The sequence below is a fragment of the Hyperolius riggenbachi genome, chromosome 3 (assembly GCF_040937935.1).
Source record: "Hyperolius riggenbachi isolate aHypRig1 chromosome 3, aHypRig1.pri, whole genome shotgun sequence".
Classification (NCBI taxonomy): domain Eukaryota; kingdom Metazoa; phylum Chordata; class Amphibia; order Anura; family Hyperoliidae; genus Hyperolius; species Hyperolius riggenbachi.
In genome coordinates this window covers 386,451,342-386,467,269 of record NC_090648.1, presented here as the reverse complement: position 1 = coordinate 386,467,269, position 15,928 = coordinate 386,451,342, and the positions used below count along the sequence as shown (strand labels likewise).

Genomic DNA, 15,928 nt, shown 5'->3' with positions numbered 1-15,928 from the left:
TCTTGAGGGTACCCCGTATAAAAAAACTTAAGGGGAATGACCTGTACTGGGTGGCAACGCTACTAGACCCTCGGTATAGGCACAAAGTGGCAGAGATGTTTCCAAATCACATGAAGTCAGAAAGGATGCAGCACTTGCAGAACAAGCTGGCAACTACGCTTTACAATGTGTTTAAGGGTGATGTCACAGCACAACGCAATAAATGTACCACTGCCAGTAATCCTTCTCCCATGTCCACGCAGGCAAGGACAGGGCATTCCAGCAATCTCATGGTGACGTCGGACATGCGGACATTCTTTAGTCCAACGCCTCGCCTTAGCGCTTCCGGATCCACCCTCCAGCAACACCGGGACCAGCAGGTATCCGACTACCTGGCCTTAAGTGTGGATGTAGACACTGTGAGCAGCGATGAACCCTTGGACTACTGGGTGCGCAGGCTTGATCTGTGGCCAGAGCTGTCCCAATTTGCCATCCAACTTCTGTCTTGCCCTACCTCAAGCGTCCTCTCAGAAAGGACCTTCAGCGCAGTTGGAGGCATTGTCACTGAGAAGAGAAGTCGCCTAAGTCACAAAAGTGTTTAGTACCTCACCTTTATCAAAATTAATGAGGCATGGGTACTGGAGGGCTACTGCCTGCCCGAAGACTAAGTCATCTCTGCCTGCAAGCCGTGTGACTGCCTGCCCCAAGACTAAGTCAGTCCCCACACACAGCATCTCTGCCTGCACGCCATGTGACTGGCTGCCTGCCCCAAGACTAAGTCGCTCCCCACACAGCATCTCTGCCCGCAGGCCGCTTGACTGCCTTCTCCGTCACCACCAACAGGGTCCAGGACTCCAGGTGGATTCCTAAATTTTTAGGGCAGCTGCTAGCTGCGCCGGCTATAATAATTTTTCTGGTGTGTGTACATGCCTGCCCAATTTTTTCTGGCTGCACTGCAGCTGCAACAACAAAACAAAAGGCATATAGATGTGCCAATTGTCCTTCGTGATCATTACCTTGCCGTGGTGAAGGGGCTTGCGTATCGCAATGAAGCATTGGCTATGAGTGTCTCGGGGGGGGGGGGGGCACACCCAAGATAATAAGGTTGTTTCTTCATTGTGGACGGACCAAATTTGATCAGCTGGACAGTCACTGTTGTTCTATCATTGAGCTACCACAGCCCGGTGACCATATGGGCTTGAAAATCGCCATGGCCTGTACTCTCGCCATGGTGCGCACCAGTCCAGGACGGCCATCACAACACAAACAGCTGTTTGCAGTGCGTTACACAGTGAGTTTGGTGTTTCAGTGTGTAGCAGTACTCTAATTACACTCCCTGATTGATGTATACACATGCAAGATGTTTTAAAGCACTTTAGGCCTGCAATTTAGCATTCAATGTGATTTCTGCCCTTAAAACGCTGCTTTGCGTCAACTCCAGATTTTTCCCCGGGACTTTTGCCATCTATCCCACTCATCCATGCCCCCCTCCAGGTGTTAGACCCCTTGAAACATCTTTTCAATCACTTCTGTGGCCAGCATAAGTGTTTCTATTTTTCAAAGCGCGCCCCCCCCATTGAAGTCTATTGCGGAAGTTCGCGTTTGCGGTCCGTGAACCGAAAATCGGAGGTTTGGGCCATCTCTACCAATGCATAGAAAATGTAATAAATGAATTAATGTACAGCTCATAACAATGATATTCATAAAACCATTCTCAGCAGGCTGTGACTCAAATCTAGCTGATCAGAATACTTTATTTTGGTATGCACTAGCAGCTTAAGAGAAAAATGATTCTTTTTACAAATGATAAGGGTTACTAATAATCTATGAGCTTTTTTAGAATTTCCATTTGAATATTTTTGTTGTCAGGCACATTGTCTTTATTGACCTGAGGAAGCAGGATAAGCCTAAAAAATTAGTTGACCCTATTTATAAAAAAAAGAAAATATCCACCAAAAGCAGCTAATGTGTGTCATCGAGAGAGTTAAGCCAACAATACCTTTCTTTTTAAACTGTTAAATTGTTTTATATATTTTGATTGCCTCCATCCACTAGTTATTCAATGTTTGTTCACTGTAAAATCTTACCTCAATTGGATTTGCATTCTTAAAGGGGCAGTTTAGTGAAAATTAACCCCAATATCAGGTATTTAATATGGAGAGCATACATTTCTCCATAGACCTTGTGTTAAAAAAAAGTAGATGATAACACTAATTCTGCTGAGCTGCGTCATTAGCATGCTAAGCAACGGACTTCAATGATAGTAGTAGACACTCCAGCTGATTTATAACGGCTGGCACACTCACTACAGAGAGCCCTGCTGTTTTCACATGTAACTAGCTAAGTAAATAGATAAAGCAGGCTGCTAATTAGTTACTTACTTAGCAGCCTGTTTGTTTATTTACTTAGCTAGTTATATGTGAGAACAGCATGGCTCTCTGTAGTGTGTGAGCCAGCCGTTATAAATCAGCTGGAGTGTCTGCTACTATCAGTGAAGTCCATCGCTTAGCATGCTAATGACAGCTCAGCTCTCTGGGAAAGCAGAATTAGTGTTATCATCTACTTTTTTTTAACACAAGGTCTATGGAGAAACGTATGCTCTCCTTATTAAATAACTGAGATGTGATTAATAGAAAACCATAATTTTCACTAAACTGCCCCTTTAAGTTATATGTGGTGCCAGCATCTTAACTGCTAGCAAGGTGCCTACCTCTGCAGTGAGCTGTAACATAGATTGATCTCTCAGAGTGCTCTGAGGCAGAAGGTTGCATGACATCAAGCCTAGGCAGGCGAGGCTACAGCAATATATAGTTAAAAGAAGTGTTTCTGATGCTGAAACCAACACAATTTAATGTACAACCGGGTATCCTGAATAATTTTTTATGTTCTGTCATGAGTAATTACAGATACTCTGTAAAGCCCAGGGATGAGCAGAAACTACGCCAGTGCGGATTTACGCATCGTAGTTCGCATCTACGCATCGTAGGTTGTAGGTGAAGTTTCAAAACTACGCTTACGAATTTACACGTAGCGAAGTATTGCTATGCGTAGCTTATGCCCACTATGCGTAGTTAACATGTGTATTGCGTAGTGAACTATGAATGCGTTACTCGCGGCTAATTTTCTGCGTGCGATTGTATGCTTACAAATTTACGCATTGCAAAGGGGAATGTATGCATAGAAGAGTACCCAGTATAAGCATTTAAAGAGGAATTAATGCGTAAAATTTTCTGCATATGGGTATAAGCATCCGCATACACTACGCTTCGCACTACGCGTAATTGCGTATTTTAACTCATAGTCTACCAAATGCATACAAAGCGAATATTTGATTTCGAAGCCATAGTTTGGCAGAGCGTAATTGCGTAAAACTATGCGTAGTTCCAGCGTAGCGAAGTTGGCTGACTACGATCATCCCTGGTAAAGCCCAAACAGGATGCAGATTTACTGTTGGACTTGACACAAAGGAGTTAATGATTACTAACCCTTATAAATGCTGGTTCTAAAATGTTGTTAAATTCAGAAATGTTGCTGCCATTAAAAATGTATTACCATATTGAAAGCCTGAGATATGTACCATATCCTGATACTATACCTGCTACACCAAAAGGACGCCTTAACCCCAGTGTGCACTTCTTTATGTTGGTTTCTTTTAGGTCCATTCGCCCAATCCTCACTATCTGGCATACTAAATAAATTCGATCTCTATTGAGATCTTTGTTTCCAAGATCCTGCATAAATACAATAAATAAATATATACATACAATCATATATATAGCTGAGTATTAAAAAAAGTAATAATAATGTATCAAAATTGAATATTTTTTAAATAGTGCAGAGATGTCACCTTCATGAATTTAGTTTTCAGATGACCTGTTCAATTTCTTTTACTCATGCTAACAGTAACAGGACTGAATCCAGGCACTTACTTCATGCACACAACACAGAATAAAAGGTATTGAAAGTATAACTCTTTATCTAATTTTTAAATCGTGGTGGGAATATTTTTCAGCAACTTTTAATATTACATCTGTAGTACCACCTCAACACTTACAAACTGGGTACACTATTAATGCAAAGACAATGGGCTTGGTTCACAAAGCGGTGCTAACTGTTAGCATGCTTGTGAAAGCCCCTTAACACGGCTAAATAAACTTTGCGCGCGCAAAACTTTGCACGCGCAAAGCCTGGTGCGCTCGAAAAGTTGCACCGGGTGCGACGAAACGGGCGCATCTGATGTGATACTTTGCGCGCGATCTTATTCAGTTTGGTGTGTGCTAACTACTTAGCACCCTAGTTAGCACGCCCAAAGCCTTAAGGCATGCTAACTAGGTTAGCACCGAAAAGTGAATCAGGCCCAATATGTTGCAAAGCTGCTATTAATTTACAGCTTTACTGCATCTAATTCATCACTTTCAGCATTATGTTAAAACTAGGAATGAGCTAGAATACAAAGTTCAATCTTGCTGTAAATTGGGCTTTTCTTGCCAACGAATATTTCCGCGAGAAAGGCCCAGAGACTCGCCATGTGGTCAAAATTTTGCTGAACAATCGTGGGCAAAACTGAGGGCAGTAATCTTGCCAAATTTCAGTGGGATGTGCAGAATGGGCATGTGCTGGAGCAAATCATGTGATCTCAGGATGCACAGCAAGGCCCAGCAGCTAATGAACAGAGATCCCACCACAGGCAGATATATTCAGGGGTGGTGGGAGGGGTTAATCACTCCATTTTGAGTCTGGTGTGTAGGAGGTAGGAACAGAGTCATGGAGAGCATTGTGTTGTGACAGGGAGAGATTAGGAGTATAGTTAAGTCATTTTTAGCAGCATGCTTCTGTGAGATTAGTTAGCATATAGACTGTGTAGGACTGTTTAGTGTAGAATTTTGTGTATGCATAAGAGTTTAGACAGACATCAGGACTGTTACAGTTGGTAGGCAGGCTTGTCAGGTCATCTACTACAAATTTTATTGCATTACTGGAACAAAAACACTGCCAGGCAGCTCCTTACTGCAAATTCACATAGATTTGAACTGTGTGGCACCTGTAGTCCTCCTCCACACAGAGTGTAGATTTTACATACTGACTGCGGGAAGAACAGTGTTATCAGACACAGCATTTCTTCAGTGCTTCTCGCTCAGTACAGGACAGTGAGTGTTCCACTAGCTATTAGATACAGCTCCTGCTTGGACACATTAATCAATTAAGTACAATACCAATACCAACATTGACAACTGTCAATCCTCCTATTAATTAAATGCTGCCATAGTACTTTTACTATACGCCAATAAAATTTAGCTCCATTTTATTTCATTCCATTGTAACCTTTTTTTTTCTCAGGTGACAAACTGTAATGGCTTTTATGCTGGGCATACACGGCTCGATTCGGCAGCCGATTAGACGCTGGATCGACCCCCGCCGCGTCCCCGCTCGTCCGCGCGGATCGATTCCCGCTAGTCCCCGCCGGCGCTCCTTATCAGCTGCTCGATTCCCCGCTATTGTCCGTCGGCGGGGATCGAGCGGGGAATCTATCCGGCAGGTCATCGGACCTGTTGGATATTATAAATCGAGCCATCAGGCTTGATTGATAAGCCTGCCCAAGTTGCCGTGTATGCCCAGCATTACAGTTGTGCTGAAATGTAAATAATGCATTTATTATCTCATTGTTGCAGACAAAGACCTGTTGCACAACTTGTAAAGCACATTGATAGACATGCAGAGTTGCACTATCAAAAAAAATGTGCATTCATTATTTATTTTTTACAGACTCTGACTTCCTAATAAATAAATGTGTGCATTTATTATTTCTGTTGCAGAATCTGCCTTCCTGCACATCTTGCAAAGTACATTAATTGCCACTCAGAGTTGCGCCATTAAAAAATGTGTACATTTATTATTTCATTGTTGCAGGCACTGCATTTATTATTTTATTGTTGCAGACACTGACTTCTTGCATATCTTGCAAAGCACATTGATAGCCATGCAAAGTTGTGCCATTCAAATTTTTGAGTAGTTATTATTTCATTGTTGTAGACACAAACTTTTTTCCCATCTTGCAAAGCACATTGATTGCCACACAGAGTTGCTTTAAAAGTAAGCATGTAAAGGTGACAATACGATTTCCTGTTGATAGACAGCAGATTCGATCACTGTGATCGAATCTGCTGTGAAATCGATGCGCAAATGCTGACCGAACGACCGATTTCTGTCCAAAATCGACCGTTCCCGTTGATCTGTCCGCGCGGGTGATTTCGCCCGATTGCCGGCAGGTCGGGAGAGCGTCGATAGTGGCGTATGAATCTCAGACGACCGACGCTAGCAACAATACATTACCTGTTCCGCCGGCGCGTGTCCCCGCTGTCCCTTCTCTGCACTGGGCTCCGGCTGGCTTCACTTCTTCCTGTCCCGACAGGAAGTTTAAACAGTAGTTTACTTCCCCTGACAGGAAGTGAAGCTGGAGCCCATAGCGGAGAAGAGACAGCAGAGACCGGGGGACATGTGCCAGCCGGATCAGGTAATGTATGCTGGGGGGCGGCGGCACAGGCAGCTCCACAGATTGTGAATCGGATTCATAGTGAAATCGATTAAAAATCTGTTTGCAGTGTAGGCAGCCAATAGATCCCTCTTTGATCAGATTCGATCACAGAGGGATCTATCTGCTGGTCGATCTGGTGTTAATCGACCAGTGTATGGCAGCCTTAAGGAAGACCCAGGGCAGGCATGGCATTGGATGACTTGCCACATCTAGTAGGGGACACCAGGGTTGGACTGGGACACTAAGGGCCCACAAGGAAAGCTTTAGCCTGGGGGCCGCCACCCTGACCACCCCCCCCCCCCCATATATATACATAATTTGGTAGGACATTAGATACAGTAGGGAATATATTGTGAGCACTTCTGAGGACAGTCCACAACAGGGAGCATGCCACAGCAAAAATACACGTGTGTCACCTCGCACTGGAACATGGGCGTGGTCATTATGGGTCATGGGCAGACTTAAAAATACACAAAATAACAAAAAAATACACAAAATAAGTAGCAGTGTTATTCACAGAGAGTGGGTCCGACCAGATACATTTTAGATAAAATAATCAAGTGGTTACATGCCTCATGATAATTCATCAAGTAGTCAAATGGCGCAAAATAAAAATATTTATTATTATTATTATTATTTATTAGATTTATATAGCGCCAACATATTATGCAGCACTGTACAATAAATAGGATTACAGACAATGATAACAGGGGTGACAGAACAATACAGGTAACAGACCATAGATACAACAATACAGGTAATAAGCAATAAGATACACAACACAATGCAGATAGTAGTACAATGCCAGATCATAAACTGGAATGGTAGTGGTAAAAAAATTACCAGTTCCAAATTCTGGGTACAGTGCACACAGTCAAGTATGATACACAAGGGGAGAGGGCCCTATCAAAGGCTTACAATCTAGAGGGAGGGGTTGGTGACACAAAAGGAGGGGGTGCATCAAGAAGTTATGGGCAGAAAGGATTGGGGTAGTGTTGAGTTGATGTAGGCCTCCTTGAAGAAGTGAGTTTTGAGTGCTTTTTTGAAGGTGTTGAAGGTGGGAGCGAGCCTGATGGGCAGTGGGAGAGAGTTCCCCAGGATAGGGGCAGCTCTAGTGAAGTCCTGCAGTCTGGCATGGGAGTGCAAGATGCGTGGGGTGGTTAAGAGGAGGTCGTGGGAGGAGCGAAGTGGGCAGCCAGGTGTATATCTGCTGACCAGGTCAGAGATGTAGGTTGGGCAGGACTTGTGTATGGATTTGTATGCCAAACATAGGATCTTAAAGCTGATTCTGAAGTGAATAGGAAGCCAATGAAGGGATTTGCGTAGGACAGTCGTGGAGACAGAGCGGTGGGAGGAGTAGATGAGTCTGGCTGCTGCGTTCATGATGGATTTTAGGGGGGCGATGCGGTTTTGAGGAAGGCCTGACAAGAGGGAGTTGCAGTAGTCCAGGCGGGAGATGATGAGGGCATGGACAAGGAGTTTTGGTAGTGTCTGGGGTCAGCAAAGGCCGGATCTTGGAGATGTTGCATAAGTGGAAATAGCAGGCTCTAGCTATGGTTTGGATGTGGCAGGTGAAGGAGAGGGCCGAGTCCAGGGTGACACCCAGGCAGCGGGCTTGTGTGGTTGGATGAATGATTGTGCCATTGACAGTGACATAGAGGTCAGTGGGGGGTGAAGCAGCACGAGGCGGGAAGATCAGTCTTATCCAGGTTTAATTTGAGGAACCTGACAGACATCCAGGATGAAATAGCTGAGAGACCAGAGGATACCTTCTCCATGGTGGTGGTGGAGAGGTCAGTGGTATGGAGGTAAATCTGGGTATCATCTGCATATAGGTGATAGTTGAAACCCAGAGAGGAGAGGAGTTTTCCAATGGAGGCGGTGTAAATGGAGAACAGCAGGGGACCAAGAACAGAGCCTTGAGGGACCCCAATTGAAAGTGGGAAGGAGGTTGAGGAGGAACCATTGAAGGAGGTCTTGAAGGAGCAATTTGAGAGGTAGGAGGAAAACCATGCTAAGGCAAGGTCTTTGATACCCACAGATTGCAGGGATGGAGAAGCAGGGAGTGATCAACAGTGTCGAATGCTGATGAGAGGTCTAGGAGGAGAAGGATAGTGTATTTTCCTTCGGCCTTGGCGAGCGTGAGGTCATTGACGACCTTGGTGAGAGCAGTCTCGGTGGAGTGGCCTGGCCGAAATCCTAATTGTAGGGGGTCAAACAGGGAGTTGGAGTCAAGGTAATGGGTCATGCGTTGGTGGACTAGACGCTCCAGGAGTTTAGATGCAAAAGGGAGTAAGGAGATGGGGCGGTAGCTGGATGGAAGTGAGGGGTCTAATGAGGGTTTTTTAAGTAGGGGAAGCACAGTGGCCTGTTTGAAGTCAGAGGGGAAGGTACCCATGGAGAGGGAGAGGTTAAACAAAGTGGTGAGGACAGGAGCCAGAACAGGGAAGTGAGGACGGAGGCATTTGGATGGCACAGGGTCTAGGGGGCTGCAGGTGGCAGGAGAAGTGGCTAGGAGACGGCTGACTTCGTCCTCTGTGATAGGAGTAAAGGCAGTGAGTGGTGGGTGGGGTGGGGAATAGGTATTGGTGGGAGAGGAAGAGGTGGTGGAGTGGAGGCATGAGATTTCCCGTCGGATGATGGCTATTTTGTCGGTAAAGTGGGTGGACAGATCAGTGGCTGAGAGGGCGGAGGTGGGGGGAGGAGTGGTGGGGTTAAGGAGGGAGTTGAAGGTGGCGAAGAGGCGCCGAGGGTTGGAGGCTTGGGATCCAATCAAGGCAGCAAAGTATTTTTGTTTAGCATCAGTTAATGCGGAATAGAACAGCTGCAGGTTGGCCTTGTATGCCAAGAAGTCGGAGTTGCGGCGGGATTTCCTCCATTTGTGTTCATAGGTGCGTGTCTGTTTTTGGAGGTTGCGAGTGTGTGCATTGTGCCAGGGCTGGGGGTTGATGGGACGGCTGGGGCGGAATGTGGGGGGTGCAGCAATGTCTAGGGCTGCTGAAAGGGCCTGGTTGTATTTGGCCATGGCTTGGTTTGGGCAGGTAATGTTTGGGAGGGTGGATGTGAGGGAATGGAGGGGGTTGGCTAGTGCAGTTGGGTCTAGGTTATGCAAATCTCTCTGCCAACGACCTGAGGGTGGTGGAGGGTGGGGGGAGCATGATGGGGAGATGGAGAAAGTGAGATGGTGATGGTCAGAGAGGGGGAAGGGTGTGATGTCCAGGTTGGGGAGGGTGGCGGATTTTGAGAGAATCAGGTCGAGAGTGTGGCCAGCGCAGTGGGTTGGGGAATTGGTGTGTTGGGAGAGGCCAAGGGAAGTAGTGAGGGAGAGCAGTTGAGAGGCTTCAGGGGAGTAAGGACTATCCATGGGGATGTTGAAGTCCCCAAGTATGATTGTGAGGAGGTCAGAGGAGAGGATGTGTGGGAGCCAAGAGGCCAGGTTGTCCAGGAATTGTTTAATGGAGGTGGATGGGGGGCGGTAAAGGACTGCGATGACTGCTGGAAGGGGATAACATGTGTCTCAAAGGATGTAAAGTTTAAGGAAGGCGGTGGCGTGAGGACACGGAAAGTGCAGGACGGGGAGAGGAGCAGACCCACCCCTCCCCCAGACCTGTTTTCTGGTCTGGGGGTGTGACTGAGGTGAAGCCCCCCATAGGAGAGGGCCGCTGCTGCAGCAGAGTCAGAGGGGGTGAGCCATGTCTCTGTGAGGGCAAGGAGGGTGAGGGAGCTGGAGAGGAAAAGGTCATGGATTTCAGTGAGTTTATTACGGACTGATCTAGCATTCCAGAGGGCGCAGGAGAGAGGGGTGGTGTGCTTGTGAGAGGTCTGGATGGGAATGAGGGAGGAGAGGGAGTGAGTGTGGGTGTGGGAAGGAAATGTGAGGGGGGTGGAGACATGTTTAGAGTGGGGTGTGCATGGAGTCCATGATGAAGTGGTATGGGAGTTGCGTGAGGTTGGAGGGCAAAATGGGAGGCTAGAGTTACATAAGGTGACCTTAGTGAGGAGTAGGTGGTGAAGGAGCAGGTGGAGGAAGAGCATATTGTGATATGTAGATAGTGGAGGAAGGGGAGGAACAGGTGTGCAGAAAGGTGGAGGAGTCATGGAGTTTGAGAGTAGGGAGAGATGGTTTGTGTAGGCCGAGATGTTTGGCAGTGTTTAAAGTTGCAAATAATGCAAATACCTTAGTGACTGCTTAATGCTGCTGTATTGCTGGTGAATTTTGGTAAATTCAATTAGTAAGATCCTTAAAGCGATCCTTAAAATGCGAGCCGACAATCGTCAAAGCCGATTACACAGCATTCTTATGTACATCCACACAGCCCTAGTGTTTGAATAAGTAGTCAAACACCTCCAGATAAAATAATTAAGTAGCCAGGTGCCTTACAATGAACAAAATAAAATAATTTAGTAGCCAAATGAGCCCTGTATATATAAATAAAGTAGCCATGTTCCCCAAAAAACAGAAGTGGTCATATGCCCATATATATTAGTATTAGGTAGCCAGTGTTGGCTGGGGAGGGCTGGGTGCTTTGCTGGGTGGCCTTAGAGTATGCAGGGCCAGGGCCTGGGCCTGAGGCAAGTGTCATATGAAGCGCCTAGAGCCTGAGTATAGTTGTCCCCAGTATAGGTAGCCAGCTATAAGTGTCCCCAGTATAGGTAGCAAGTTATAGGTGTCCCCATTATAGGTAATTAGCTATAGGTGTCCCCAGTATAGATAGAAAGTTATAGATGTCCCCAGTATAGGTAGTTAGCTATAGGTGTCCCCAGTATGGGAGGCCAGTTCTATAGGTGCCCTTAGCATAGGTATCCAGGTCAATATGTGCCCCCAGTATAGGTAGCCAGGTCTATAGGTGCACCCAGTATAGGTATCAAGGTTTATAGGTGTCCCCAGTTTAGTTAGCCAAGTCTATAGGTGTCCCCAGTTTAGGTAGGCAGGTCTATAGGTGTCCCCAGCTTAGGTAGGCAGGTCTATAAGTGTCCCCAGTATAAGTAGCCAGGTCTATAGGTGTCCGCAGTTTAGGTAGGCAGGTCTATAGGTGTCACCAGTTTAGTTAGCCAGGTCTATAGGTGTTCCCAGTTTAGGTAGGCAGGTCTATAGGTGTCCTCAGCTTAGGTAGGCAGGTCTATAAGTGTGGAGCGAAGGGAAATCTTGCGCTTCTGGGCACCGTGGGTGTGCGGGCAAATGGATGAATGATGGTTTCACAAAGAGGGCAGCTCCTGCATGCCCGGCTGGGAGGCATTCTTGGATAAAAACAGAAAAAATGGAAAAGCGGAGGAGCGCTCCATAGTGTAAAACAGATTTATTTAGATTAAAAAGCGCATAAAACAATTGCACTTACTAGAAAGTAGATGCATAAAAGCATATCAATTGAGGGCAAAGCCCTATTCCTGAAACCCTGGGAGGGGGCCGCCTTCTACGTACTCCGTGGCCTGCGGAGATCGTGGTCCAGATGGAAGGGACAGGAAGTGGCTGACCTGGAGGGTTGGAGCGCGCTGGCAGCGCGCTCCAACCCTCCAGGTCAGCCACTTCCTGTCCCTTCCATCTGGACCACGATCTCCGCAGGCCACGGAGTACGTAGAAGGCGGCCCCCTCCCAGGGTTTCAGGAATAGGGCTTTGCCCTCAATTGATATGCTTTTATGCATCTACTTTCTAGTAAGTGCAATTGTTTTATGCGCTTTTTAATCTAAATAAATCTGTTTTACACTATGGAGCGCTCCTCCGCTTTTCCATTTTTTCAGGTCTATAAGTGTCCCCAGTATAGGTAGCCAGGTCTATAGGTGTCCCCAGTTTAGGTAGGCCAGTTCTATAGGTGCCCTTAGTATAGGTAGGTAGGTCTATAGGTGTCCCCAGATTAGGTAGGCAGGTCTATAGGTGTCCCCAGTTTAGGTAGCCAGGTCTATAGGTGTCCCCAGTTTAGGTAGGCAGGTCTATAGGTGTCCCTAATTTAGATAGGCAGGTCTATAGGTGTCCCCAGTTTAGGTAGGCAGGTCTATAGGTCTCACCAGTTTAGGTAGGTGTGTCTATAAGTGTCCCCACTAGCCAGCCAGGTCTATGGCGCTCCCAGCCTGGAAGGGGGGCAGTGGGCACAGAGCAGCGGGGAGGGAGGGAACCCCCCTCCCTCACCTGGTGCCCCCCTTCCACGCTCCCCACTCCAAAATTGCAGCCAGCCAGCGGCAGCGAGCGGGAATCACTTACCGAGAATCAGAGAGCTCTGCGTGTCGCTGCTGGTCTGATCTTCTGCACTGTCCAATCACGCCCTCACAGGAAGAACAGTGAGAGCGTGATTGGACAGTGCAGAAGATCAGACCAGACCAGCGGCATGCAGAGTTCTCAGATTCTCGGTAAGCTGTTCCCCGCTGCTGCTGCGGCTGGCTGCAATTCTGGTGGGAGGAGCACGGAAGGGGGAGCCCAAGGTGAGGGGGGGGAGGCTTCCCCCCCTCCCCACTGCTCTGGGCCCACTGCCCACCCTTCCTGCACTGTGCCCACTCCTCTTCATCACTGGGGCCCTGTGGCCCCCGGGGGCAAGAGGCCCACCGGGTAAAAACCCGAGCTCCCGCTGGGCCTGTCCGGGCCTGGGGGACACAGTCTCCAGAAGTCCAACACTGCAGCAGCAAATGGTTGGATGCAGCAGCAAATATTTGGATGCAGTCCTTAAACAGGTCTGAGATGTGTGTGGTGTGCCAGAACATTGCTACATTCGAAGGTCAGAATAAAAGCATACAGCCTCGCCATGTGGAGAGGATTGTAGACTGAGTTTTTGGGACACAAGTGCAGCAAGCTCTTCTTCTGCAACAGCAGGAACCAGCACAGCCATTACAGGTGCAAACACCTGCCCAACCGTTAGTGTTGCAAATTTGCCTATACATGCCAGTGCGAACCTGAAGATCTGCCATTGCAATGTACAGAGCAGGGGGCAGACTTTGATACTCTTGGAGTGTGTGGTCAGGATCTGCTGGGTGCTGTTGAAGCAACAGAGGGATCTGGAGCAGTGGCTCCTTTTGCAGAGGTTGGCCTAGAGGAAAATGAAGATGATGACAGTGATGTTACCTCGGAACCACCACCGATGCATGGAAAGGCTAGTAGCAGGGTAATCCAGTGACCCCTTAAGCTCCCCTAGCTCCAAGCCCCTTTATCCCACTCTAGTGGAAATGTGCATGAGAGAGTGAGTATGGTGCCAACCAACCCAATGGTTAAAGACCTCAATTCACGTCTAGAAAAACTACTTGCCTTGCAGCTACTGCCATGCAGTATTAAGGACTCGGCATGGCTTGGGATGCCACTTGTCCTTCACTGCTCACTGGGTGACTGAAAAATGCTCAGTGGTTGGTAGTCTGCAAGAAGCAGGCTACCACACTCTGCACATGAATACGGCTTTTCATCATTGTGAGATCTCTTCTGTTTGACAAGGTCTGATTTCTGCGTGCATATACCCTTGGCGTTGGTAAGCTGGGTGCAGGGGGAGCAGAATGATGGCTTTCTCTGCTGCCACTAAACTCCCCTGTGGCATTAAATACTATTCCCCCTTTGCGTTGTAGCAACTCCATTCATGCAACAGTATTATTTACTTCTGCTGATGAACTACACCCAGCACATGCTGCCAGCTACCAATGCAATCCACATTCGATATCAGGGCCCACCACCTCAACTTTCTAATGCTGCTGCCTGTCAGTAATCTTTACACAACTTGTATTATACACTTCTGGGTGTCATTGACAATGCACTTCACCAATCTCCATGCCAGTTACCAATGAAATCCATGCTCCATTTCAGGGGCTGCCACCTCCTACTCCTGCTGCTTTTGCTCTGAATGCAGTTACCAATACAGTCCATGCTTCGTCTCAAGGACCGCCACTTCCACCTCCTGCTGCCGCCTTTAATTACTCCATGCACACAAATTGTACTGTATTATACACAAAGCATTAATGAGGCGCTAGACCAAGCTCTCAATGCCAGCTACCAATGCAGTCTCCTTGGCGACAGCTGGCCAGAGGCCACACACTGCTAATGTTCTCACTGACCCACATCTCTGGTGCTCCATACTTGGGCTTTATGTAACCACGCTGCTTTTAAACAGCTTTATGGGTGGTAGTAATTACAGATGTCATCCAGTTTATAATGCTAGCTAGCAATGCAGTCCCCTGCTGTTAAAATATTTTTTAAACAGCAGGAAATGCAAAAAGTCTAAATAAATGCCATTTTCTGGAAAATCACAAGGTCTTTTGAACCTTTTTCCCCATTTCTATATGAACCTAGCAAATTTGGTGGTTCTAAAATGTATAGGGACTTTGCATTTAAAGTCAGTCCATTGACCTTAATGGAATTTGCACAATTGGTTCACTGAAAAATTTTGCAAAACTGTCAGAAGTGTTTTCACTCATCCCTGGTTAATACTGAGAGTGGTGAACTATTTATTTCTCTGCACACAAAGCTTGCATTTTTCATGTCATAAATATGCTAAAATGTAAACATTATTATGAGCTATGACAATACACATGTATACACAAATAAGCTAATTTAACCAGCTGTTTCAATTTTATAAGCAGATAAAAGTATTATTTTGTGGTTCAAGGATATATTATAAGAATAGTTACAGGACAACTGAAGCGAGAGGGATATGGAGGCTGCCATATTGAGTTTCATTTAAGCAATACTAGTTGCCTGACTGTCCTGCTGATCTACTGCCTGTTATACTTTTAGCCATAGAACATGAACAAGCATCTGCAGATCAGATGTTTCTGCATGCTAGTTTCTGATGTTATTCTGACAGGACTACAGCCAAATAGATCAGCAGGGCTGCCAGGCAACTGGTATTGTTTAAACGGAAATAAATATGGCAGCCTCCATATTCTTCTCACTTCAGCTGCCCTTTAAACCAAAGTTGAAATAATACATTGGGAGTAAGAGCCATTTTGCTTCACCTAACAGTAAAGGCTTACCGTAAATACAACTTTTAAATTGTTCAGCATGTCTATTTCTTTTGGAAAACCTTTACTGCCCCATCTCACCAAATAATTCTCACTATAAAAAAAACACATTTAAAATATTTTGTTATGGTCAATGCACTTTTAATAACAATTTCTTAAAAGAAAATATTAGCAAATCACTTCTCTAGCATTATTGATTAAAAGGTCATGGTTTAAAGGTGACCTATAAATGTCTTTAACAAAGATCAGTATTACGTTCACTTTCCATCAGCCAGACTAGCTAGTAACTGGTATAAAAACAGAAACAGATTTCAAGGATGCATTTAAGAAAGTGGTCGGCAGGGATGGTAAACAAACTGATTTGTTTCCGGAAAAACTTTGCTGCAAACATAACAGAATTACTTTGCAGTATTCTCCCTAGAGCTTTTTTCCAGCCGTGTGTTCATCACTTCCATGGGTGCAAAGCAGTTCCATAGGGCAGACTCCAAGTCTCC

The 15,928-nt window shown here is 46.3% G+C and overlaps 1 protein-coding gene across 5 annotated transcripts in view; it reads right to left on the bottom strand.

Annotated features, from left to right (window-relative positions):
* DOCK2 (dedicator of cytokinesis 2) overlaps positions 1–15,928 on the bottom strand; it is a 566,587-nt gene that overhangs the window by 467,579 nt on the left and 83,080 nt on the right. For all 5 annotated transcript variants that reach the window (XM_068277405.1, XM_068277401.1, XM_068277402.1 and 2 more), the window contains 2 exons: positions 15,447–15,528; positions 3,575–3,710 (listed from right to left, as the gene is read on the bottom strand). In XM_068277405.1, the coding sequence (XP_068133506.1) occupies positions 3,575–3,710; positions 15,447–15,528 (218 nt within the window). The remainder of the gene's footprint in view (positions 1–3,574; positions 3,711–15,446; positions 15,529–15,928) is intronic.